The following is a 27391-nucleotide window of genomic DNA, read 5'->3' as shown; positions in this document are numbered from 1 at the left end:
CGGCCTCCAAAACTGAACACAATACTCCAGGTGGGGCCTCACCAACGTCTTATACAGGGGCATTAAAACCTCCTTTCTTCTGCTGGTCACTCCTCTCTCTATACAGCCTAGCAATCTTCTAGCTACGGCCACCGCCTTGTCGCACTGTTTCGTCGCCTTCAGATACTATCACCCCAAGATCCCTCTCCCCGTCCGTGCCTATCAGACTCTCCCCGCCTAACACATACGTCTCCCTTGGATTTCTACTCCCTAAGTGCATCACTTTGCATTTCTTCGCATTGAATTTTAATTGCCATACGTTAGACCATTCTTCTAGCTTCTTCAGATCCTTTTTCATGTTTTCCACTCCCTCCCGGGTGTCCACTCTGTTACAGATCTTAGTATCATCCGCAAATAGGCAAACTTTACCTTCTAACGCTTCGGCAATGTCACTCACAAATATATTGAACAGAATCGGCCCCAGCACCGATCCCTGAGGCACTCCACTACTCACCTTTCCCTCCTCCGAGCGAACTCCATTCACCACCACCCTCTGGCGTCTGCCCGTCAACCAGTTCCTAATCCAGTTTACCACTTCGGGTCCTATCTTCAGCCCGTCTAGTTTATTTAAGAGCCTCCTGTGGGGAACCGTGTCAAAAGCCTTGCTGAAATCTAAGTAGATTACGTCCATAGCACGTCCATGATTTAATTCTCCTGTCACCCAGTCAAAGAATTAAATGAGATTCGTTTGGCACGATTTCCCTTTGGTGAAACCATGTTGTCTTGGATCTTGCAACTTATTGGCTTCCAGGAAATTCACTATCCTTTCCTTCAGAATCGCTTCCATTACTTTTCCAATAACCGAAGTGAGGCTTACCGGCCTGTAGTTTCCAGCTTCTTCCCTATCACCACTTTTGTGAAGAGGGACCACCTCTGCCGTTCTCCAATCCCTCGGAACCTCTCCCGTCTCCACGGATTTATTACACAAATCTTTAAGAGGACCCGCCAAAACCTCTCTGAGCTCCCTCAGTATTCTGGGGTGGATCCCGTCCGGTCCCATGGCTTTGTCCACCTTTAGCTTTCCAAGTTGTTGATACACACTCTCTTCCGTGAACGGTGCTCTATCCACCTCATTCTCAGGTGTACTTTTGCCAGTCCCTCTCGGTCCTTCCCCAGGATTTTCTTCAGTGAAAACAGAACAAAAGTATCTATTTAGCAAATTGGCTTTTTCTTCATCATTTTCTACATAGCGTTTCGTTGTATCTTTTAGTCTCACAATTCCCTTTATAGTCTTTCTCCTTTCACTAATATACCTGAAGAAGTTTTTGTCTCCCCTCCTTATATTTCTAGCCATTTGTTCTTCCGCTTGCGCCTTCGCCAGACGTACCTCTCTCTTGGCTTCTTTCAGTTTCATCCGGTATTCCTCTCCATGTTCCTCCTCTTGAGATCCACTTCTGTGTGGATTATAGGAAGCTTAATAAATGTACTGTATCTGATGCCCATGATGTATGACTTGCTAGACCACTTAGCTGGTGCCCAGTATCTGACCACGATGGACCTCAGTCGAGAGTACTGGCAGATTCCCCTAATGGCTGCTGCTCAGGAGCGATCAGCATTTATTACCCCATTTGGCCTTTATGAATTTACTGTGATGCAGTATGGGATGAAAAATGCCCCTGGTATGTTCCAGTGCATGGCCAATCATCTATTGGATGGACTCCAGGAGCACGATAGGGCCTATCTTAATGACACTGCTGTGTATAGTCAGACCTGGGATAACCACCTGATCCATTTACGTGGAGTGTCAGACCGGATTCAGGAATCCCGCCCAACTCTCAAACCCAGCAACTGTCAAATGGGAATGGCAGAAGTCCAGTATTTAGGACACAGAGTGGGAGGTGGACAGTTAAAGCCTGAGCCAGCTAAGGTAGAAGCTATACAAAATTGGCCCACCCTCCCAAACCAAAAAGCAAGTACTGGCCTTCCTCGGGACAGTAGGGTATTACAGAAAGTTTGTGCCTCACTATAGCACCATAGCCAAGCCCCTGACTAACTTAACAAAAAAGAAACTGCCCTGAATCATTTCCTGATCACCAGAGTGTGAAAGTAGCCTTCCAAATGTTAAAGACTGCATTAGCTACTGCTCCAGTATTAGCTGCACTGGACTACCAGCAAAGATTTGTGGTACAGACCGATGTCTTGACATATGGCACTGGGGCTGTGCTCACTTAAGTGAACAGCAGAAGGGGAAGAGCACCCCATTGTGTATCTGAGCCGCAAGCTCCTGGACAGAGAGGTAGCATATTCCACTATGATAAAGAATGCCTGGCCTTAGCGTGGGTCCTTAAGAAACTGCAACCATAATAATATGGGCGAGACTTTACTCTCTGCAAAGATCACAATCCAATGGTCTGGCTTAAAAGAGTCTCAGGAGAGAATGGGAAATTACTTTGGTGGAATCTGTCTCTGCAGATGTACAACTTCACCATACAGCACCAGAAGGACAGTGAACATGGCAATGCTGATGGACTCTCCAGGAAAAAAGAGCTAGGGGTAGAGCTCAGGCGTTACGCGACAGAGACGTGCCAAGGGAGTGATATGCACAGCGGAGGCCATGTGGCCTACTAACCTCAACATCTGCTGAGCTGTGACTTGCTGGCTGGTTGAAACCTGAGTGGCAAGTGCAACTAGAGTGTCTGCCTTCAGCACAGGAAGAAAGGTTTGCTCTTGCTGCATGTCTAGCAGGGCTCCAATGAATTTCAATTGCTGAACCAGGAGCAGATGGGACTTGGGAGTAATTTAAAACTAACCCTAGTAGCTCTAGCACCCAAACTGTTCTCTGCATAGACTCCTGAGCACCGTGCCTTGACGTGCTCTTCATCAGCCAATTGTCCAAGTAGGGAAACACATGGACTCCTAGTCTGTGTAGCGACGCTGCAACTACCACTAGGTACAGTGGGGGAAATAAGTATTTGATCCCTTGCTGATTTTGTAAGTTTGCCCACTGACAAAGACATGAGCAGCCCATAATTGAAGGGTAGGTTATTGGTAACAGTGAGAGATAGCACATCACAAATTAAATCCGGAAAATCACATTGTGGAAAGTATATGAATTTATTTGCATTCTGCAGAGGGAAATAAGTATTTAATCCCTCTGGCAAACAAGACCTAATACTTGGTGGCAAAACCCTTGTTGGCAAGCACAGCGGTCAGACGTCTTCTGTAGTTGATGATGAGGTTTGCACACATGTCAGGAGTAATTTTGGTCCAGTCCTCTTTGCAGATCATCTCTAAATCATTAAGAGTTCTGGGCTGTCGCTTGGCAACTCGCATCTTCAGCTCCCTCCATAAGTTTTCAATGGGATTAAGGTCTGGTGACTGGCTAGGCCACTCCATGACCCTAATGTGCTTCTTCCTGAGCCACTCCTTTGTTGCCTTGGCTGTATGTTTTGGGTCATTGTCGTGCTGGAAGACCCAGCCACGACCCATTTTTAAGGCCCTGGCGGAGGGAAGGAGGTTGTCACTCAGAATTGTACGGTACATGGCCCCATCCATTCTCCCATTGATGCGGTGAAGTAGTCCTGTGCCCTTAGCAGAGAAACACCCCCAAAACATAACATTTCCACTTCCATGCTTGACAGTGGGGACGGTGTTCTTTGGGTCATAGGCAGCATTTCTCTTCCTCCAAACACGGCGAGTTGAGTTCATGCCAAAGAGCTCAATTTTTGTCTCATCTGACCACAGCACCTTCTCCCAATCACTCTCGGCATCATCCAGGTGTTCACTGGCAAACTTCAGACGGGCCGTGACATGTGCCTTCCGGAGCAGGGGGACCTTGCGGGCACTGCAGGATTGCAATCCGTTATGTCGTAATGTGTTACCAATGGTTTTCGTGGTGACAGTGGTCCCAGCTGCCTTGAGATCATTGACAAGTTCCCCCCTTGTAGTTGTAGGCTGATTTCTAACCTTCCTCATGATCAAGGATACCCCACAAGGTGAGATTTTGCGTGGAGCCCCAGATCTTTGTCGATTGACAGTCATTTTGTACTTCTTCCATTTTTTTACTATGGCACCAACAGTTGTCTCCTTCTCGCCCAGCGTCTTACTGATGGTTTTGTAGCCCATTCCAGCCTTGTGCAGGTGTATGATCTTGTCCCTGACATCCTTAGACAGCTCCTTGCTCTTGGCCATTTTGTAGAGGTTAGAGTCTGACTGATTCACTGAGTCTGTGGACAGGTGTCTTTCATAGAGGTGACCATTGCCGACAGCTGTCTGTCATGCAGGTAACGAGTTGATTTGGAGCATCTACCTGGTCTGTAGGGGCCAGATCTCTTACTGGTTGGTGGGGGATCAAATACTTATTTCCCTCTGCAGAATGCAAATAAATTCATATACTTTCCACAATGTGATTTTCCGGATTTAATTTGTGATGTGCTATCTCTCACTGTTACCAATAACCTACCCTTCAATTATGGGCTGCTCATGTCTTTGTCAGTGGGCAAACTTACAAAATCAGCAAGGGATCAAATACTTATTTCCCCCACTGTATTTGGTGAAAGCCCTAGGGACCTGATGCAAGGCCAAATGGCAACACACGGTACTGAAAGTGATGTGCTCCCAGTCAAAATCTAAGATACCTCCTGTGACCTGGAAGTATCAGGATATGCATGTAGGTATCCTTTAAATCTAGACAGCAAAACCAATCTTGAACCCAAATCATTGGGAGAAGGGTGCCCAGGAAAACCATCCTGAACTTTTCTTTGACCAGGAATTTGTTCAGGGCCCTTAGGTCTAGGATGTGACATCCTCCCTGTCTTCTCTGGCACAAGGAAGTACCTGGAATATAATCCCTTCCATTCTTTCCCTGGTAGAATGGGTTTGACCGCATGGGCCTTTAGAAGGGCAGAGAGTTCCTCTGCAAGTACTTCTTTGTGATGAGAACTGAAGTAAGATGCTTTCTGAGGGCAATTTGGTGGTCTTTGATGCCAATGCAAGGCGTACCAAGACAGACTATTTGAAGAACTCACTGTTTTGAGGATACAAGGAGTCACCTTTCTTGGGGAAAAATAATCTGAGCCTTCCTCTCCCCCCCCCCTCCCGCGCCACATTAGGTCATCCAGGACGGTTACTCGTATGGCAGCTATGCTCTGCTGGAGCCAGTCAAAAACTTGTACCCCCTGCTTCAACTGGGGAGTCAGATAGGTCTTAGGCGCACACTGTTGACGTGAAGAAGCACATTAGGGTTGGGCTTGCTGAAGGGGGCAAGAAGGAGTGTACTTATGCCTCTGTGAGTAATAGGGACCCCTTTTTGACTTGTCCAAAAACCTCATGGATGAGAAGGTGCTCGCCGGGAGAGATTATCGATGGTATCAGTGTGCTTTTTTGATGAAGTCCTCAACCTCCTCCACCTTCTCTCCAAAAAGATTATCTCCATGGAACGTGGCATGCGTCAACCTCTGTTGGAACGCCGGGTCCAAGTCAGAGACACGCAGCCAGACACGCAGCCAAAAGAGTCTGCGCATCGCTATACTTTGAGCAGAAATCCCGGACGCCACATCAAAAGTATTGTAAGCACCCCTGGCCAAACATTTATGACACGCCTTCTACTGCTTGGCCAGCTGGCGAAGAGATTTAGCCTGGTTTGGTGGGATAGAATCGACCAAATCAGACATACTGTGCACCAAGTTCCGCAAGTAGAGGCTCGTGTACAGTTGGTATGACAGTATATGGAATATGAGCATTGAGCCTGATACATCTTGTGCCCAAAAATGTCCAGAGTTTGAGCTTCTCTGCCAGGGGGCACTGAATTAAAGTCTCTGGAACTGTGACTTATTAAATCCTGGTGAACTCTGGATCTGATACACGGTATCCATCTTCTTGGAGAGAACAGGGACAGAAAGAGGAGACTCCCAGTTCTTCACCTAAACATCACGCAGGATCTTGTGAAGGACAGGCACAGCCTCTCTAGGTGAAGAGTCGTAGTCCAGGTCCTTGAATATCTCAGCCCTGGGCTTGTCCTCCATCTCCAAATGAATTGGGATAGCAGCCGCCATCACCTTCACAAAAGCGGGCACGGAAAGACTCTCTGGTGAAGACTTTCACTTCTGGTAGGGAGGGGTCCGATGGAATACCATAGGACTCCTCCTCCGAGAAGTACCTTGGATATTCATCGGGGGGGGGGGGGGGGGGTCGTATCAGTATCAGCAAAGAATTCCACATGTGAAGGCGGAGACAGAGTCTGCCTTGGATAGAAGGAACTAGGTCCATGCCTGGAAGGGCGTTTAGATGCAGGCTCCATCCTCAACTCCAGTAAAGCTTCAGTGTTGAGGAGGCTGTTGACACCGATACCACACATGACACCAGCATCAAAGACATCACCGCAAGCTGAGGGCCCTGCGAGGCAACAGGTAGAGGCAGTGGTGGTGCAAGCACCCCACATGCCAATGCACTCTGCTGGAGAATCCCCATCAAGTACTCCTGCAGCATGGCCTAGATCTGCTCATCAAGGGTTGACATTGGAAAAGACTGGGGTGTCGGGTCAGACACAGCCTGCTGAACCTCCGGTGTCGACTTGTGTACCTGTTCCTGACTGCATGAAGACCTCTGCGCCTGAACTTTCTCGATAGAAGGGGAGCGCTCCTCCCGGTGCCAACGCTTCTCCGGTACCAGATCTCTCAGTGCCCTGGTGCTCCTAGCACCATGCGTTGAGGGGGATTGATGCTTGTGCTCTTTTGAGTTTTACCTGATGCCGAGCATCGCCACCCCTTGGTGCCAATGAGGATGTCATAGAACCCTCATGCCTACTCGGTGTTGGGTCCAATGCTGACCAGGGACCCTGCATAGTGGTCGGCAACGAGGCAGGTGGAGACCTTCTTGATGCATGTCCACTTCTGGTGTCAAATATGGACCTAGCTGCCATGGGGACCGATGTACCCGATGCCGGTGGCAGCACCAACATCGATGTCGATGATGACGATTTGAACTGGGCTCCAAAAATTATCTCCTTTTCAGCCTCTCTGGATTTCTGTGTTCTTTTTTGCATACACAAAGAATATAGCTGTAGAGTTATGGTCTGGCTCCCAAACACTGGATACACCAGGAATGAGTGTCAGCCCCAGAAATGGTCCAACTGCATCGAGCATAGTGCTTGAAGCCACTGGGAACCTTCAATGACATGGAACGGAAAGCAACCGTGGTGAAATCAAACGACGCTACGGTGATACCAAAAGGGGCAAATCATCAAAAAACAACAGGGAAATCTCACGGCTGATGCTCAGGCCTAACAGGGCCTTGTGAGCCCAAGAAAAATAAAGAAAACTTAGAAACTGGGCAAAGAAATTAAAACTATAAGGGAAGGAAGAAAAAGGCATCCCAAAGAGGGAAAAAGGCAATTTTGGGCAAAAAAAAAAAACTGTGAGGGAAGGCACAAAAGCACTCTTTCCTCAGCACAGATAAAAGAGACTAATGGTCCCATGCTCACAAGGCGGGCTGGAAGGCACTTATGCACACACTGTGGGAGTGCTGCTGCAAGCTCTTAAAGATATATTACACTGGATAGTGCACTGCACTGGGCACCATGGATGACATCATCCATACGCAAGAATAAACCAAGCCTGCTTGTCCTTGAAGAAAGTATTTTATGTTCAAATCAAGATACTTCTTTTGATTTGTGAAGGTACTTCATCAGACCTGCTGATTAGTCAAATACACTGGAGCTGCTATTGACCAGCTAGAACTGTGTGTCCTACATCACTATCTATGGAAATTCCTGGAGTTAGGAGTGCCCATCTAGAGTTAACTAGACATACAATAGAGTTTTTTTTTCTTTGTAGGCTCCATGTTGTTCTTCCACTCAGTGCCAAATGCAATTAGAGGTCTCTCAGATCACTGCTGATTCACAAAACAAGTAAAAGCTTGGCTTTTTACTATGGCTTTCAGCTGACAAATGGATCTAGGAATTCATATATATTGTTTGTTGATTTTGTGAGCTGTAGGTGGGGAAGTTGCATTTAAAATGTTAATGTTTTATGATTATGATTTTATTGTACAATGCATTGAGTTTCAACATATGTATGTAATGAAATATGAGTAAATAAAATAAGGTTGAACAGGACAGGTGAGTCCAAAGCACAGGAAACCAAGCCAAGTGAAAAAAGCATAATGGGCCTCCAAAGATGGGTTAATATCTAAAGTTTATTAAAGGACCCGGCACTGGCCGTATTTCAGCAAAGCACCTGCATCAGAGGTAGTCATTTTTAGAGTTACAATCATGATGTTCCTTCAAAGATCAGTAAGTATTACCAACACATACAATGGTTACAACACAGCTAATTCATACAGCTAAAAAAGGTTGCCAAGACTCTCTAACAGTTGACTGGTCATCTCTCTTACTGAGCGGGGGCAAAACTTTTTTTGAGGTACCTCTATGGCTATTCTGTGAGTGTGATATCTAACCTTATTAAATGGGCAAACCTACCTGGATTTTGATTTCTTATTGGTCATACTCTCAAACGTTGAAGCATCCACTTGAATGTCATCCTCATCCTGAAGTGCAGCATCCAGTGCAGCCTGTACTTTGGGGGCAACAGCAGGACCTTCATAGTCTCGGGTTGTTCTGTTTGGCATATCCAGCTCTAGCAGCACAATATTTTCTGCCTACAGAGAAAAGAAACACATTATAAAGGACATAAGTATTGTCATACTGGCACATTAAAGCAATAAAAAAAAACCAGGAGAAAATGCTCTGCAGTATCAACACAGGCAAAAACAAACAGCAGAGGTGGTCCAGAAAAGGAGAAGACAATCGTAGATTTGCCACACACAATTTTATTATTTATAAAATTTATAAAATTGCATATGGCAAATCTACGATTGTCTTCTTCTCTGGACCACCTCTGCTGTTTATTATACTGGGGTCATCAAGCCAAGAATCCCATTCCAACAATAGATGATCGAAGTCACAAGTACAAGACAGGATCCCAAAAAATAGCAAGATTCCATACTGCTTACCTCTAGGGATAAGCAGTGACTTTCCCCGTCTTCCTTTTCCTCCAGAAACTTATCCAAACCTGTTTAAAACCCAACTATAATTGCATCACCCTATGTGGGCCATTTAATGGTTATCTAGGACAGATGCCTCAGGGGACTTATGAAGCCGTATTTCAGGGCTGAGATCTAAACAGAAGATCTTGATTCTGGGGAGCAGCTCATAATGGAGGATGGTATATTAATTTTGAGGAGCTGCAATGGCAGTTTATCTCTCCGGGATGTATCACCTCACCTACATGCAAATTATGCATTTACTTTGTAACAAGGAAACGAACACAAAATTGAGGTAGAAGATTCTTACTTGGTAGAGTTGTGTAAGTATACCATTTGTATCAAGAACCTGCTGTAAGTAACGCATAAGTACATAATGGACTCCTCACAAGGGGGTTAGCTGACAGAAGAGAACTGGAGAAGAAACTTGGGGTGGCTTATGAGGAGAAGCAGTGGCAACAGATGGAGGAGGCTCAAGCCTTGTGGGCTCTTCATATATAGGAAGATAATAACAAGGTGTTATACTGATAGTATCTGATGCCAGCAAGTCTGAAACATATGCTTCCAGGGGTAACGAATAATTGTTGGAGAAAGTGTGGTGAGAGAGGGAATATGGATCATATTTGGAAGAGTTGTATTTTATAAAAGTGTTTTGGAAGATGGAAATGAGAGTGCCAGAGAGCACCCAATGGCTTGCTAAGCTGTGAAACATTACAAATATGGAATGTCTCACAGCAATGTGTCAGAAATCATAAGAGAGATTCAACAACATCTAGGAGCCCTTCCAAAGGTCTTTGACAACAAATTTCTCTTCATAGGCTCGAGTAAAAAACTAAACACTAGTAGGTGTACCCTGACCACTTTGGGGGGGGGGGGGGTGGAGGGGGTGAGATCTTTGGATCTATAATGCAGTGAGGAAGAATGAGGTGTTAGGGGATAAACTGACTAAAAAGATTGGTTGGAGTTTGACAAGATGTACGTGTGATGAAGTATTAGTAAGCCAATGTAATGTAACTGATTATTGTAATATTGGTGAGATCTCTGCTTATGTGAACATGACTTTGATAAATTATAAAATAAAACAAAAAAAACATTCTTTGTCTCTTACTCCTTAATTTATGCAGGATTAAAAACATACCTGGACCCACTTCAACTGCAGTTAATACTGCAAGCCATTTATTCTAAACCAATTAGACTATTACAACATCATTTAATTGGGACTATATTACTGACAACTGCGTAGGCTTCAGATTGCATAGGCTAAAATGGTCTGTGGTTGTAAATCTACTGACCGTGCTACTCCATTCCTTCTGAAACTACACTGGCTACCCATAAAAGCAAGAATTGAGTTCAAGCTTATCTTTAATTTTAAAATTTTTATATGACATTGCTCCAGACTATCTTTCAGCTTTGATTTCTTTATACTCCTCCACTAAACTCCTACGTTCATCTCACAAAATTTGCTTCACTATTTCTTCAAATTCTTTGTGTCTGAAGTCCTCTGTGAGACGGATCTGTTGTTGGTATGGGACTGGAGCTGTGGAATAAGCTACCCTGCACTCTGAGAGAAATAGATTGCTATCATTCTTTTAGACATACCTTGAAAATCATTTATTTTATCAATATTTATTAAGAAATTAATCATGGGATCTTTGTATTTATGTATTTTGTGAGAAATATGTAGTTTTCTTCGAACATGACTTAATTTTTTCATTGTTATCCTCTCTGAGCCACAACTTGGTTAAGTGGAATAAAAACGCCCATGTTAGATTAGATTAGATTAGTAATTCCAGCAGGAGAAATTTACTGTGTTCCAATGTTAATGCAATTTGTTATGCTCCAAGTTTCCTCTTTCTCATACAGAATATATGTTTTGTCTTGAAGACATTAATGACATAACTCTGACATATCAAATCAAGAGAAAACATTAATTTTTTAGCCTTTACCCTGTATCGTGCTTCTGGTCGGATCATCATGGACATCCTTGCATGCTGACTCAATGGTCTTTTGTACCCCACTGCAGACACTGGTCGTTTCATCATCTGCTGATTACTACAGGATAATCAAAAATCAGTTTATTTATACCATATTTTCAAACAAAGTTATTTTTGGTTATATAGGAACAAGGCAAAAATGGTCATGCACAGGGTGAAGAAAAGATTATGAATGGGTTATGTCAGGAAGGGTAACAGCAGAATGAAGAAACAAAGTGGTTTTAATTATTAAGAATGTGATGGGACAGCCATGAGGAATAGATTCCTTAAGAGAAACAACATATAGCACATAATCAGAATAAAGGTCAAGCAGGACTTAGTTGATCTGCAGGATGCCTCTAACAGAATAAAGAGACAACAGAAGTTTTTGCTGATAACAAGTCTCTTTCAGTGTTTTTGGGTTTTGTTTTTTTTAATGAAGGCAACCCAGAAATAAAAAAAATGGGCCGTGGGGTAATTGATTGGATTGTAAACCCCAAAGATATTCTGCAGGACAAACTGACCACATCTAGTGTCTCATTATAAAACCCTTTCTAAACAATAATGGGATGTAGATGTATGGATCAAAGTTCCTTTGTGACCATCTAGACTAGTCCAGGCACTTAGATTATGCATAGCTACCAACAAACGGAGAATGAGAACACCGACTTTGAGAACACTTACTTTGAGCCAGCCAGTATTTCTTAGTCTCCAAGCAAATGGTGGACATGCAGCCTATGCAGTTTGAGCCGGTCTGGTAGGCCCAGGGAGAGGTCCCTTGGGGGGGGGGGGAGGTCAGTAATATAGATCCCTTTGCCTCAGCCTGATTTGATATGGGGGTGCTGGTCCAAGGGGGTCACTTTTCCTCCCAGGGTGTGCTACACCTGGAAGGCCAGGTCCTTCCCCCCACAGTCAACTCTCTTGGTCCACAGAATAGTATGTGCCTCTGGAAGCTTTGAGTACCCCTGTTGCAATTCAGCTGCTGTACCATTTGAAAAAAAATGTCAAACAAACCAAAGTAAAAGGTAACTTACAAGTGGCAAGGTGAAAGAGCTGAGATTGTGTTTTAGCAGCTGGTTGGGTCCGAGAGCTATTTTTCCAGGGTTTGCCTCTATGTTTCTTGGTGGGCAGTATTTTCTTTTTGCCTCTGCAGCCTTCCTCCACGTCATGTTTGACTCTGTGGCATCATGCTGAGTTCTGATTATGAGTGTAGACAACTTGCACAGCTGCTGCGTGTGTGGAAACAGGTAATGAAGGCACTTAGTAATCCTTGCTTGCTCAGAGGGCGGCCAAAGTCAGCAGTAGTAGCTGAGTCAGGCATAATATTGGGGGGGTGGGGGGAACAGTTAGGTGCAGGTAGCTACTGCTGGAGAGCCTGTTCAGGTGGGCTCTTTGGTGGCAGCTCCATCCTTGGAGGGAACTGCTGCCATTTTGGATTCAGCCTGGCAGGCAGATATCCCTCCTTACTTAAGGGGAGGCACTCCTGTGGAGGGGCAAGCTCCAGGACCGTTCAAGCATCCTACAGTGGACTGGGCCAAAGACTTAGTTGATTTTGAGAAAGAGCTTTATGGACATAGATGTCTCAGATCTCGATGAGGACCTCAGGGAAGATGGGGATTTTCCCCCAGGAAAGATTTCACAATGATCCACATTTTTCATAGGGAAAAGCATCTAAATTGATAACTCAAGTCACTGCAGTACTGAATTTTGAGGATTAGGTGCCTGTGGAAGGCAAAGCAAAGAAGGAGGACCTATTAGTGAAGGATATAAGGCGGATGCTTAAATATTTCCCCATGAATCAAGATCTTCAGTACATGGTCCATGTGGCGTGGAAGTCTCCAGACCCTGCAGAGAAGAGAGAGAAATGGGGAAGCTGTACCTCATTCCTATGGAGGGCAGAGATTGTTTCTGTCCTCCCACTGTAGTGACAGCCATCACAAAGACCACCCACAATTCCTGAGGATAACGGCACTGCCCTTCAAGATTCCCAGAACAAGAGAATGGAGACCTTGTTGAAGCGTAGGTTTGATCTGTCAGCACTAGTGCTGCAGGCCTCTATCTATGGGGGTCTGGTAGCCAGGGCGTGTTTCAGATGGGCGGAAAGAATTTTGGATGCCCCACTGTCAGATTATATAGCCTTAAGACAAGTTGCAAAGTTGGAGATAGGTTTGGCAGATGCCCTATATGATCTCCTCAGAACCTTGGATAAGAATATGGCTGTCTTGATGTCAGCCCGCAGGGACCTATGGCTTCAGGGTTGGGCGGCGGATGTCACTTCTGAGTCTAAGATTTGTACACTTCCTTTTAGAGGTTCCATGCTTTTTGGCGAGTTGGATAAAATGGTGAGGGACCCAGCAGACATTAAGGTTCTGTGATTACTGGAGAATAAACCCTGGGGTGTGTGCAGGGGTGTTTCTGTACACGGATGTTTGAGACACTAGATAGTACTGCCCAGGCAGATTCAGTGAGACTCAAAAGGAGAACCCAGTCCTTATGAGGAAGCTGTCAGTGGAGCAGCGAGCCCAGAGCAGGTGCCCCCGGTCAGCTCAGGAACCCTCAATAAAGGTGTCGGGATCCAGCTTCTGATGGCAGTAGGCACCCGATTAGAAGACTTTTACCACAGGTGCAGGTTACCTCAAACCAGTGGGTTCTTGATGTCCTTCCTGACGGGTATTTGTTGGAGTTTGAGCGTCCCTGCCAGATTTATGGACTATACCTGCCATTCTCAGTGGAAGGTGGGAATGATCAGGGGCACTCTACAAAGATTTATCGATTTGTGAGCTGTTGCACAGGTGCCTCAAGGGCACAAGCAAGTACTCCATCTACTGTGCCCTGGGGATACTGGAGGTGGGTCTTTGGGTCAGAGTACACAGGTGGCCTCTGCAGCTGGCATTCCTAGCACAGTGGTTTCCACAGAGCGATGCCACAGAGAAGCATGTTTCTTTTGGGGGGGGGGGGAAATAAACCTGCAGTCGTGGCTATGAACAGACAATGTGAAAAGGGCATGAGTCTGGAATCCCTGACCTGCACAGTTGTCATGACAGATGCCAGTCTTGGGGGCTGGGGATCACTGTCTCGCCGAGGTAGCCCAGAGGAAGCACAGGGCTGGAGACCAGGGCAATCTGCCTCATTCTGGTGACCTTTTAGCACATATTCAAAGGCAAGGCTGTGAGAGTGCTCTCTGACAATATCATGGCCATGGCGTATGTCATCAGGGTAGCACAAGAAGCCAGCAAGTAGCAGCAGAAGCCAACAGAGCATTTCAGTGGCCCACACAGAAGGTGCTGAAAATGCACAAACTGATTTTCTGAGCAGACACACCTGTCATGGCTGCTCTGGCCCCCCTCCCCCGACTTACCTCGTTCTTCCGAGGGAACGCCCCACAGCCTCTTTGGGGGTTCAGGCGCATATCCCATCCTGGTAGGCTGCTTGTGCATCCATCTCCCACGACTCAGAACATCCCTCAGGCCCATCTTCTAGCCTGTTGTGTCATACCGCACCAGTATGAGCCTGCTTGCTTAGGCAGGCACACGCACGTGCCAAAGAAGATACTTTACAGGATCAGCAGCCTGAGGCAGAGCCTAGTGCCTCTTGATGACATCACCCAGTTGGGGCCATTTAAGGCAGTTGAGCACCTTAGCCCCTTCTGCCTTGCCTTCACAATGGGTCATCCTGCTTGCCTTGGCTCCAATCTCCAGCACTGGTTCCTGCTTCATTTCCAGGTACAGGTTCTGCTGGGCCTGCCCCCAATGGCTCTTTTCAGAGCCATCCTATGTCCCACTTCAGCTGGGCCTGCCTCCAAGGGCTCTTTTCAGAGCCACCCGTGAACCTCTACTTGCAGTGACTTGCATGCCATCAACCGGCACCCTCCAGACCATTACTGCCTGGTGACAGCCCAAGGGCTCATAAAAACATAGTAAATGACGGCAGATACAGACCTGTATGGTTCATCCAGTCTGCCCAACAAGATAAACTCATTTTACATGGTATGTGATACTTTATACCAGAGTTTGATTTGTCCTTGCCTTTCTCAGGGCACAGACCCTAGAAGTCTGCCTAGCATTGTTCTTGTACTAAGTTCTGAAGCTAACGTTGAAACTCTTTAAAATTTACACTGCAGCCCATTCATATCTATTCAGTCACGATCAGGGCGTAGACCATAGACTTCTGCCCAGCACCGGTTTTGCTTCCCAATTACTGGTGTCGCCACCTAATCTCCGCTAAGATTCCGTGGATCCATTCCTTCTAAACAGGATTCCTTTGTGTTTATCCCAAGCATGTTTGAATTCCATTACCGTTTTCATCTCCACCACCTCCCACGGAATGGCATTCTACATATCCACCACCCTCTCTGTGAAAAAATACTTCCTGACATTAGTCCTGAGTCTGCCCCCCTTCAACCTCAATTCATGTCCTCTAGTTCTACCGCCTTCCTGTCTCTGAAAAAGGTTTGTTTGCAGATTAACACCTTTCAAATATTTGAATGTCTGTATCATGTCACCCCTGTTTCTCCTTTCCTCCAAGGTATACATGTTCAGGTCGACAAGCCTCTCCTCGTACGGATTGCAACGCAAATCCCATACCATTTTTGTAGTTTTTCTTTGCATCGCTTCCAGTCTTTTTACATCTGTAGCAAGATACAGCCTACAAAACTGAACACAATACTCCAAGTGGGGCCTCACCAACGACTTGTAGAGGGGCATCAACACCTCCTTTCTCCTGCTGGTTATACCCCTCTCTACGCAGCCTAGCATCCTTCTGGCCACGGCCGTCGCCTTCTCACATTGTTTCTTCACTTTTAGATCCTCAGACACCAACACCCCAAGGTCTCTCTCCCCTCCTATCTGATCTCTCTCTTTTGGGTTTCTGCACCTCAAGTGCATCACTCTACTTTTTGGCATTAAATTTTAACTTATAATTCTTATGGAAACCGTTGTTTTAAATGCCTTATTCCTTTTTTTTATTTGTTTTTTTTTATATATACTATTAATTTAGTGAAAGTAAACCTCTTTGTGTTTAATTTTTAAGTGCTCAGTAAAACTCATATCGCTCCGGCTGGTCTACTGATTAGCAATATGCAGTACCCAACATCATAGCACTTCAGCCCCCCCTCTCTCCTTGTATATGTATCTCTTTGAATGTACAAGATTGATCATTTAACATATTAATATGTTAAGAATAGTCACTTAGCTTGGGGCTGGAGTTGTTATTTCTGGCTTCTGTTGAGTGCACCTCAATAGACCTCCAGGGCTCAGTAGATAGATGACCGTGCCCGTGATGAAAGTGAAATCTTTCCTGTCTCGATTATCTACTCTTTTCAGCTTATCGTTCTCTCTTCTTGTTCTCAACACAATTTGTGTTGGTGGTAGTGAGACTTACTGGTCTGTAGTTTCCCACTTCTTCCCTGTCAGAGGGACCACATCCGCTCGTCTCCAATCTTGCGGTACCCCTCCCGTCTCTAAAGATCTATTAAATAAATCTTTAAGAAGTCCCGCCAGTACCTCTCTGAGCTCCCTCAGTATCCTGGGAAGTATCCCATCTGGCCCCATAGCTCTATCCACCTTCAGAATCTCAAGCTGTTTATAAACTCTTTCTTCTGTTAATGGCGCAGTATCCACTCCATTCCCAGATGTTCCCTCGGCAGCCGACTGCGGTCTTTCTCCAGGATTTTCCTCCGTGAACACCGAAGAGAAATAATTGTTTAGCATGTTCGCTTTATCTTCATCACTCTCCACATAGCCATTCTCATTATCTTTCAGTCTCGCAATTCCATTCCTATCTTTTCTCCTTTCTCCAATATATCTGAAAAAGGTCGTCACCTCTCTTTACATCTTTAGCCATTTTTTCTTCCGCTTGTGCTTTCGATAGCCGTATTTCCCTCTTTGCTTCTTTGAGTTTAATCCGATAATATTTTCCATGATCCTCTCGTTGCGTTCTTTTGTATTTCTTGAATAAAGCCTCTTTTGCTCTTATTTATAGCAGCCTTTAGCTTGGACCACTGTTTTTCCACATTTCCTATGCCTTCCCATGCAAACAGCTCCTTCTTCATGTATTCCCCCATTTTATCAAAATCAGTACTTCTGAAATCAAGTACTTTTGAGTTTTGTGCATCCGCACTCCGCCTTCACCCTTATATCAAACCATATGGTGTGATGATCACTATTACATAGGTGGGCACCCACCCAGATACTGGAAACACTTCCTTCATTCGTGAGCACTAGATCCAGCATCGACCCTTCCCTCGTGGGTTCTGTCACCATTTGTCTGAGCAAGGCACTTTGACAGGCATCCACAATCTCCCTACTTCTTTCCAATTCTGCAGACGGGACGTTCCAATCCACGTCAGACAAATTGAAATCTCCCAACAGTAGCTCCTCCCATTTCATACCAATCTTTTGAATATCTTCTATCAGATCCTTGTCTAACTTCTCCATATGGATACAGGTTCCATCTTCTCTTTTATAGATAATAAACACAGTTATGCACCCTGGAGTAGAATCAAAGGGCAAAGGCCATAAATCATGAGGCCCAGGAACTTATGATCTGATATGATATCCTTACGGGCAAACAAGCCTGGGAAAGGAGGAAGCATAAAAAAACATGGGAATGTGGTTTAGAAGGTGAGGGAAACCAGATGGCTTTGAAAGAAGACTAGATGATCCTGGGTAAGATAACTTGTTGAAGCGTTGTAAATCATTGTTAAATACAAAATGTATAAAAATAGTTGTCTCGCTTGGATTATATACTAACCTCCCCTGATATATTCCAGAAAATAACAGGAGCGGTCATAGGCCCCGAGGAGATCTCGGACCACTCCATCATATGGGTGGATCTGGTGATAGCAGCACACTTACAGCAATCCCCTTGGTGGAGGTTCCCTGCATATCTGTACTCCTCAAAAGAATTTACAGAGTACATGCACAAGAAATGAAATGAGTTCCATATACATAATCAGGTGCATGCAGAAGACCCCAACCTGTTCTGGTCCATGGCCAAAGCAGTATTAAAAGGAGGTTATAGCATACGTAAGTAGACAGAACAGGCAAATAACTCAGGGTATAGTGGAGCTGGAACGGAAGATCCGGGTATTAAGAAGGCAGCATGGCAGGCACCCAACACAGCAAAATTATGAACTTCTCACATCTACGAGGGTAGCGCTGAATAGTTTACTTCAGGAACGCACGGCATGCTCCCTGTTATTCAGAAAATAAAGATTGTATAAATTTGGGGATAAGGCGGGAGGGATGCTAGCGAGGCTGGTGAAAGGCGCACAGAAGCCCCACTACATCGCAGCGATATGCAATCAGGGGGGATCACCAATAATCCAGACGAAATAGCACAAATATTTCAATAACACTTTGCCCATTTGTATAAAGGAGAGGACAATGAGAGAGATATTAAAGAGGCCATAATAGCATATTTGGACACAGTTAACATGGGGAAGATTCCCTTAGAACAACTAGACCCCTTAAATAAACCGATTGAGGCAAAAGAACTTCAAAAAGCAATAGGCGCACTGAAGATGCACTCTGCACCGGGGCCTGATGGCCTCTCTGGTGAATTTTATAAGATGTTGAAGCTGCAGATCTTGGGACCCCTAACCGAGTACCTTAATGAAGTCATAGAGACAGGCCGATTCCCACTGCATGCCAACACGGCCCTCATAAGCTTAATACCAAAAAAAGGGAGAGACCCACTGCAACCTAGTTCCTACAGACCAATCTCACTGATTAACGTGGAGGCCAAGCTTTTGTCTCGGATTTTGGCAGACAGGCTGGCCCCACTGTTGTCACAGTTGGTGAAGGAGGACCAGACTGGATTTGTCCGGGGACGTCAGTCAGTCCTCAATGTACGCAAATTTATCCTGGCCATATTAGCAGATCCTGACACAAAATCACAAAGACAAGCGGTGAGCCTTGACGCAGAACGGACATTTGACCGGGTGCTGTGGCCCTTTCTGTTTGAAACACTACGGTGGATAGGTCTCATGGGATGGTTCCTGCAGGCTGTCACTACGCTATACACTGACCCCCGGGCCATGATATTAGTCAATGAGATAAGAACAGAAGGGTTTGAGATTAGGAAAGGGACACGACAGGGTTGCCCACTGTCCCCGCTGTTATTCTTGTTGTCCCTGGAGCCCTTGCTGAATGAGATCAGAACACATGAGCAAATACAGGGGATCAGACTCCATAAACATGTGATTAAGGTGCTGGCATATGCCGATGATCTGTTGTTGCTGCTGAGTAATCCTCGGACATCTCTAGGGCACCTCCTGCACACAGTTCAAAGGTATGGTAGGCTTTCGGGCTTTAAATTAAATCTTGCAAAATCACTGGCGCTGCCTCTGGGTCAGGGGCTGCGGCATGATTGGAAGGATTCATTCTCACTGCAATGGGCAGAAGGTCAGATTCGGTACCTGGGTGTGGTCATTCCCTCTGATCTGGGGCTATTATATGATAAGAATGTAATCCCAGCTCTGATGAAAACAAGGCGTTTGTTACATCTTTGGGGCACATGTCCACTCTCTTTATCAGGACGCATAGGACTAGTTAACATGATGATAGTCCCCAAATGGCTCTATCTGTTCCAGATGCTGCCCTTATACTTAAGAAAGAGAGAGGAGCTGGCTCTTAATAGACTGATACAGGTGTTTCTGCGGAGAGGGCAAAAGCCTCGGCTCCCTCTGCACGTAATACACAAACCGAAGGACCACGGTGGGATGGGTCTACTTAATATAAGATACTTGACAATAGCATGCTCGATGAGGCACATCAGAGATTGGCTTACAGGGCATCAGGAATTTTCGAACACACAATTGGAGCAGGCACTCTCTCCCACGGTGCATTTGGGGTGGTGGTTGCATGCATCTGGCAAATGAGTCATACCCAAGCTTGGAAACAATCCATTAATTCTGTCAGCAAGGGCAGCTTGGAGGTGGCTTTGCAAAAGACATCGGTTTAAATGGGCTGCAACACCCTTTTTACCTTTGTTTCACAACCCAGATTTCCCAGAAGGATCATCCTCAGTGGTATTTGCTCGCTGGCAAAAGAAAGGGATTCATTATCTGTACCAGCTGCTGACAGATGAAGGTAAAGTGTGGCCCTTCCAGGAGTTGCAAAGAGAATTTAATCTGCCCGGGACGGACCAATTTGCGCACTTGCAGATCCAGCATTACCTGGTGGAATTAGGATGGACTAATTTGAGTGAGGACGTGCAAGACACGTTGAACACAGCACTGACACTGGGGGCTCAGAACACGGTGCCTCTGAGGTTTCACCACAGATACCTTCAAGACTCCACAGAGGACATTGACTATCGAGACAGAGCGCAGAAATGGGCGACAGACTTGGCAGCGGAAGTATCAGATGAGATATTGCAGACCTTTTTGTCCTTTGCTTTACGCACCTCTGTATACACCCGATACTGGGAATTACAATATAAGTTCGCGTTGCGGCTCTACATTTCACCAGCTAGAGCATCCAAGGCAGGGTTTGGGGGCACTGGAGCCTGCCCTCGCTATGACCAGACCTCAGCGGGACTTGGGCACATGTTCTGGTCTTGCCCTCGGGTTGTGAGCTTTTGGTCTCAAATATTAGCTGAAACCAAACGGTATTGGGGCTGCAGCACTATACAGTGACAACCACTGCTACTTTTTGGAAGATACGAGTGTGCAGGGTCTGCCCCTCCAAGTCTAAATTCCTTTCTTCATAGAGCGGTGCTGGTTGGAAAAAAGACCATCCTGCTGAACTGGAGAGAGAGCGGGGGCCCTTCCTTGGGGGCCTGGAGGACACACATGATCGAGCTTTTGAAATTGGAACGATGTGGAATTACAGATCTTTCCTCTGTAGAGGGCAGAAAGCTGGAAAAAACCTGAGCAAATTTTTGGGATACCTTACAACCAGCAGCAAGAAGTAGAATTCTAAATTGAGAGACTGTGTAGGAAGACGAGAAGACTTGAATACCTGTGCTTTGAATAGTAGGTTTATAGGGGCGGGAGAGGGGTGGAAGAAGGGGGTTGAGAGAGGGGGGAAAGAGGGGGGTATGGGAAGGGGGGTGGGATAGAAACATGTTGGAAGCACATCCTTTGTTAGAAGAGTTATTAATATGTTAATTCCTTAAAAGAACTGAGTAAAATTGTACACTGTTCATTTACCTGTTATCAATAAAAATGATTGAAACATAAAAATACAGTGGTGAAAATAAGTATTTGATCCCTTGCTGATTTTGTAAGTTTGCCCACTGACAAAGACATGAGCAGCCCATAATTGAAGGGTAGGTTATTGGTAACAGTGAGAGATAGCACATCACAAATTAAATCCGGAAAATCACATTGTGGAAAGTATATGAATTTATTTGCATTCTGCAGAGGGAAATAAGTATTTGATCCCCCACCAACCAGTAAGAGATCTGGCCCCTACAGACCAGGTAGATGCTCCAAATCAACTCGTTACCTGCATGACAGACAGCTGTCGGCAGTGGTCACCTGTATGAAAGACACCTGTCCACAGACTCAGTGAATCAGTCAGACTCTAACCTCTACAAAATGGCCAAGAGCAAGGAGCTGTCTAAGGATGTCAGGGACAAGATCATACACCTGCACAAGGCTGGAATGGGCTACAAAACCATCAGTAAGACGCTGGGCGAGAAGGAGACAACTGTTGGTGCCATAGTAAGAAAATGGAAGAAGTACAAAATGACTGTCAATCGACAAAGATCTGGGGCTCCACGCAAAATCTCACCTCGTGGGGTATCCTTGATCATGAGGAAGGTTAGAAATCAGCCTACAACTACAAGGGGGGAACTTGTCAATGATCTCAAGGCAGCTGGGACCACTGTCACCACGAAAACCATTGGTAACACATTACGACATAACGGATTGCAATCCTGCAGTGCCCGCAAGGTCCCCCTGCTCCGGAAGGCACATGTGACGGCCCGTCTGAAGTTTGCCAGTGAACACCTTGATGATGCCGAGAGTGATTGGGAGAAGGTGCTGTGGTCAGATGAGACAAAAATTGAGCTCTTTGGCATGAACTCAACTCGCCGTGTTTGGAGGAAGAGAAATGCTGCCTATGACCCAAAGAACACCGTCCCCACTGTCAAGCATGGAGGTGGAAATGTTATGTTTTGGGGGTGTTTCTCTGCTAAGGGCACAGGACTACTTCACCGCATCAATGGGAGAATGGATGGGGCCATGTACTGTACAATTCTGAGTGACAACCTCCTTCCCTCCGCCAGGGCCTTAAAAATGGGTCGTGGCTGGGTCTTCCAGCACGACAATGACCCAAAACATACAGCCAAGGCAACAAAGGAGTGACTCAGGAAGAAGCACATTAGGGTCATGGAGTGGCCTAGCCAGTCACCAGACCTTAATCCCATTGAAAACTTATGGAGGGAGCTGAAGCTGCGAGTTGCCAAGCGACAGCCCAGAACTCTTAATGATTTAGAGATGATCTGCAAAGAGGAGTGGACCAAAATTCCTCCTGACATGTGTGCAAACCTCATCATCAACTACAGAAGACGTCTGACCGCTGTGCTTGCCAACAAGGGTTTTGCCACCAAGTATTAGGTCTTGTTTGCCAGAGGGATCAAATACTTATTTCCCTCTGCAGAATGCAAATAAATTCATATACTTTCCACAATGTGATTTTCCGGATTTAATTTGTGATGTGCTATCTCTCACTGTTACCAATAACCTACCCTTCAATTATGGGCTGCTCATGTCTTTGTCAGTGGGCAAACTTACAAAATCAGCAAGGGATCAAATACTTATTTCCACCACTGTAGTTGTTTCAGTTCTGTATGTTGGAGCGACAGATACAGCCAGCATATTTATGCAGTAGTTCTATCCTCCCATGAGAAAATATTAATTGTATCAATACTTGGTAAGTGAATAAATTACCTTTCTCATAAACGGCAGCCTTGATCTTTTATCTATACAAATTGTGGGTAACTGGTATATGAAGATTTGTAGAGGTGGTAAAAAGACGTAATCTGTATTTCTCTTACCGGAATTGGCGATCGCCATCACGGTACTAAGTAAGCCACATTGAGCCTGCAAATAGGTGGGAAAATGTGGGATACAAATGCAACAAATAAATATTTAAGTGGGATTAATTCACTTTCCAGGAAGATCCATAAAGCTTCTTCCTTTCCCCAGGTTCCCCGCATTTCAGCCGCTCTGATATTGTCTCTCACATACAGAGCCAACCCTCCACCTCTTCGGCCCTCTCTACCCTTCCTATAAAGATTATAACCTGGTATGGTCACATCCCATTCATGGGAATCGCTGAACCACGTCTCTGAAATAGCAACAATATCCACGTTTTCTTCAAACATCAGGGCTTGCAAGTCTTGAACCTTTTTACTTAGACTACAAGCATTTGTGCTCATTGCTTTCCATGTGCGTAGTGAGTTTAGGTGGTTTTCTATATTTACATGACTTTTCCCTCTGTTTATTCTGGGGGTGACTTTCTGAAATCCCTTGTTTCCTTTTGTCACACCCACCCTCTAGTTCAAATGTCTAGAAACAAACTGTCTGACTTTCTCCCCAAGGATCCTTTTTTTCCATCACCGAAAGATGTAGCCCATCATTACAGTACAGCATGTTATTTTTCCACGTATTACCCCATGCTCCTATGTACAGTGGGGGAAATAAGTATTTGATCCCTTGCTGATTTTGTAAGTTTGCCCACTGACAAAGACATGAGCAGCCCATAATTGAAGGGTAGGTTATTGGTAACAGTGAGAGATAGCACATCACAAATTAAATCCGGAAAATCACATTGTGGAAAGTATATGAATTTATTTGCATTCTGCAGAGGGAAATAAGTATTTAATCCCTCTGGCAAACAAGACCTAATACTTGGTGGCAAAACCCTTGTTGGCAAGCACAGCGGTCAGACGTCTTCTGTAGTTGATGATGAGGTTTGCACACATGTCAGGAGGAATTTTGGTCCACTCCTCTTTGCAGATCATCTCTAAATCATTAAGAGTTCTGGGCTGTCGCTTGGCAACTCGCAGCTTCAGCTCCCTCCATAAGTTTTCAATGGGATTAAGGTCTGGTGACTGGCTAGGCCACTCCATGACCCTAATGTGCTTCTTCCTGAGCCACTCCTTTGTTGCCTTGGCTGTATGTTTTGGGTTATTGTCGTGCTGGAAGACCCAGCCACGACCCATTTTTAAGGCCCTGGCGGAGGGAAGGAGGTTGTCACTCAGAATTGTACGGTACATGGCCCCATCCATTCTCCCATTGATGCGGTGAAGTAGTCCTGTGCCCTTAGCAGAGAAACACCCCCAAAACATAACATTTCCACCTCCATGCTTGACAGTGGGGACGGTGTTCTTTGGGTCATAGGCAGCATTTCTCTTCCTCCAAACACGGCGAGTTGAGTTCATGCCAAAGAGCTCAATTTTTGTCTCATCTGACCACAGCACCTTCTCCCAATCACTCTCGGCATCATCCAGGTGTTCACTGGCAAACTTCAGACGGGCCGTCACATGTGCCTTCCGGAGCAGGGGGACCTTGCGGGCACTGCAGGATTGCAATCCGTTATGTCGTAATGTGTTACCAATGGTTTTCGTGGTGACAGTGGTCCCAGCTGCCTTGAGATCATTGACAAGTTCCCCCCTTGTAGTTGTAGGCTGATTTCTAACCTTCCTCATGATCAAGGATACCCCACGAGGTGAGATTTTGCGTGGAGCCCCAGATCTTTGTCGATTGACAGTCATTTTGTACTTCTTCCATTTTCTTACTATGGCACCAACAGTTGTCTCCTTCTCGCCCAGCGTCTTACTGATGGTTTTGTAGCCCATTCCAGCCTTGTGCAGGTGTATGATCTTGTCCCTGACATCCTTAGACAGCTCCTTGCTCTGGGCCATTTTGTAGAGGTTAGAGTCTGACTGATTCACTGAGTCTGTGGACAGGTGTCTTTCATACAGGTGACCATTGCCGACAGCTGTCTGTCATGCAGGTAACGAGTTGATTTGGAGCATCTACCTGGTCTGTAGGGGCCAGATCTCTTACTGGTTGGTGGGGGATCAAATACTTATTTCCCTCTGCAGAATGCAAATAAATTCATATACTTTCCACAATGTGATTTTCCGGATTTAATTTGTGATGTGCTATCTCTCACTGTTACCAATAACCTACCCTTCAATTATGGGCTGCTCATGTCTTTGTCAGTGGGCAAACTTACAAAATCAGCAAGGGATCAAATACTTATTTCCCCCACTGTATCTAAAGCCTTCTTTACACCAAGATTCAAGCTACTTATTGAATTCCACTGTTTTGCGTAGTCTTTCCTCTCCCTTCCCCCATGTAGGAATTACTTCAGAAAAAGCCACAGTCCAAAGATTTCAGTCCCTCCCCAAGCTTCTGGAAAGCTCTCTGTGCTGTAAACTTGCTACTGTTAGCCAGGTCATTTGTCCCCAGTTGAATTACAACATCAGCGTTTGAAACCTTGCTCTCTTCTCAGGTCACTTTCAGTATTTGGTCTGTACATCTTGTAGCTGAAGATCCTGGAAGACATTTCACTAGGTTGGAACCCCTGAACTGTGTTCCTAAGTTAATGCCTCTGATAACCGATCAGTAAGAATTTTCTGCTTTTCACCAATCTGTCATTAGTTGGGGGATAGTAACATAGTAACATAGTAGATGACGGCAGAAAAAGACCTGCACCATTCATCCAATACTGGCTGACTATTCTTATACAATTCTCAGAGTTAGTGTTCTCAGTCTCCATCTGCTGGTAGGTGTCCAGAAGGCCTAAAGGAAAGAAAATTAGCAGATAATTTCTCCTTCACATCACAGCCTTGCAAATCTCCTCCATGGAGTCCAACCTCTGAATGTTTAAGCCTTAATATGAACCTCTAGGTTATTACTGACCTGAGCATCAGCAAGAGAGATTAAATCAGCTTGACAAATATGCATTTGGTCAAGGCAGTCCCAGACTTATTTGGGTCAAAAGAAACCAAAAGCTGCATGGACGTTAAGGGCATTAGTCCACTATAGACAGAAGGCTAAGAAGAACATTTTTTAAATGTCTCCATGAGTATATAGTGGTTTCTAGGGTGTAAAGTACACATTTTAAAAAAGTGCTTATTTCAGCCAGGGCTTAAAACCCACGAGGGACAGGGGAAATACCTACTGTACCTGGATGTATATGTTAACTACTTTGGCTGTACAACAGAAAGGTGTATATCAAGAATCTCAAACAACTGAGATTAATGGCATGAATCCTCCGTTTATTATTTTTGCCTTTAAATTTAAACACAAACATACACACAAACCTTTTGTGGCTGCTCTTGTTAATTAGTGGCACTCACATTTTTTTTTTAATCATTTTATTTTTTATACTATTTCCTTTCTGTAACTTTTACCTTTTATTTCTACCTGTTATTGCTTTATATGCTTGTGAAACATTTTGAATGATTCTATTTTTATTGGAAAAATGGTATATAAGTGAAAGCAAATAAATAAATGCCAGCACTTATATAGAGAGGTTATGAAATCACCACTTCCATATGTAAGTGCCAGACCAGTGGCAATACTTCACCTCCACTCGATGGACGTGTATATTCCTTCCTTTACTAGGCCTGTAAAATGGCCCAGCTAGCCCTCACATTTCCTAGTTTGCTGTCTTCAGCATATTTTTTTAGTTTATTCCTGCAGCTGCATGTAAGTTACAGTGCTTTCTCAGGAAATGGAAAGTACATGTTACATGTCAAGGTGACAGGAGGAACTGAGGCTATGCAGTCCATATATGGCAGATATAATTGGATAAAATCTTGGTGGTGATGAGAGACTGAGGACCCTCCAAAGAAGGAGTTGTTCCTGTCAGATAGAAGGACACCAGGTGTCTTATATTTATTATTTGCACGCTGTGAGCACGCTGTACTGATAAGGAATTAGCCAATTGCCACAAAGTGTGCACGTGCACACAAGAGCAGAGGATGATACAATGTAGGAAATTGCCATATATGTTTACATATAAAAAATAACAGAATATTACAGGAAAATTCCTATATGACCATAAGTTAGTTTAGGAGAAATCACATGATTTGGGAGAAATGAAACTTACAACAGTATATATGTGATAACTAAGAGACATGGGCTGAGCAGTTTTGTTATTCAGTCTTTGGGCCTGGCTTTTCTGTGTGACGACCTGCTCCAGAGAGAACAATTATTTTGTATTGGCTTAGTGAAATACCAATAAAGATTTTTACTGGTAGCGCCTATATCTAAGTCTGATTGTCTCTCTTATTTATCTCAAACAATCTGAAACTTCTTGGAGTTACCATTGACCGAAACCTCACGCTCGAAAACCACATGAAGAACACAATGAAAAAAATGTTCCACGCCATGTGGAAACTCAAAAGAGTAAAACCCTTTTTCCTTA

At 44.9% G+C, this 27391-nt stretch overlaps 1 protein-coding gene across 1 annotated transcript in view; it reads right to left on the bottom strand.

Annotated features, from left to right (window-relative positions):
• KIF3B (kinesin family member 3B) overlaps window positions 1-27391 on the bottom strand; it is a 313913-nt gene that overhangs the window by 73430 nt on the left and 213092 nt on the right. Inside the window, 2 exon segments of the mRNA XM_030212076.1 lie at window positions 8456-8634; window positions 10965-11070. Coding sequence (XP_030067936.1) covers window positions 8456-8634; window positions 10965-11070 — 285 coding nt within the window.

This window comes from Microcaecilia unicolor, chromosome 8 (genome assembly GCF_901765095.1).
Source record: "Microcaecilia unicolor chromosome 8, aMicUni1.1, whole genome shotgun sequence".
Taxonomy (NCBI): domain Eukaryota; kingdom Metazoa; phylum Chordata; class Amphibia; order Gymnophiona; family Siphonopidae; genus Microcaecilia; species Microcaecilia unicolor.
Note: the sequence above shows the minus strand (reverse complement) of the source record. Positions and strands in the feature narration are given on the sequence as shown.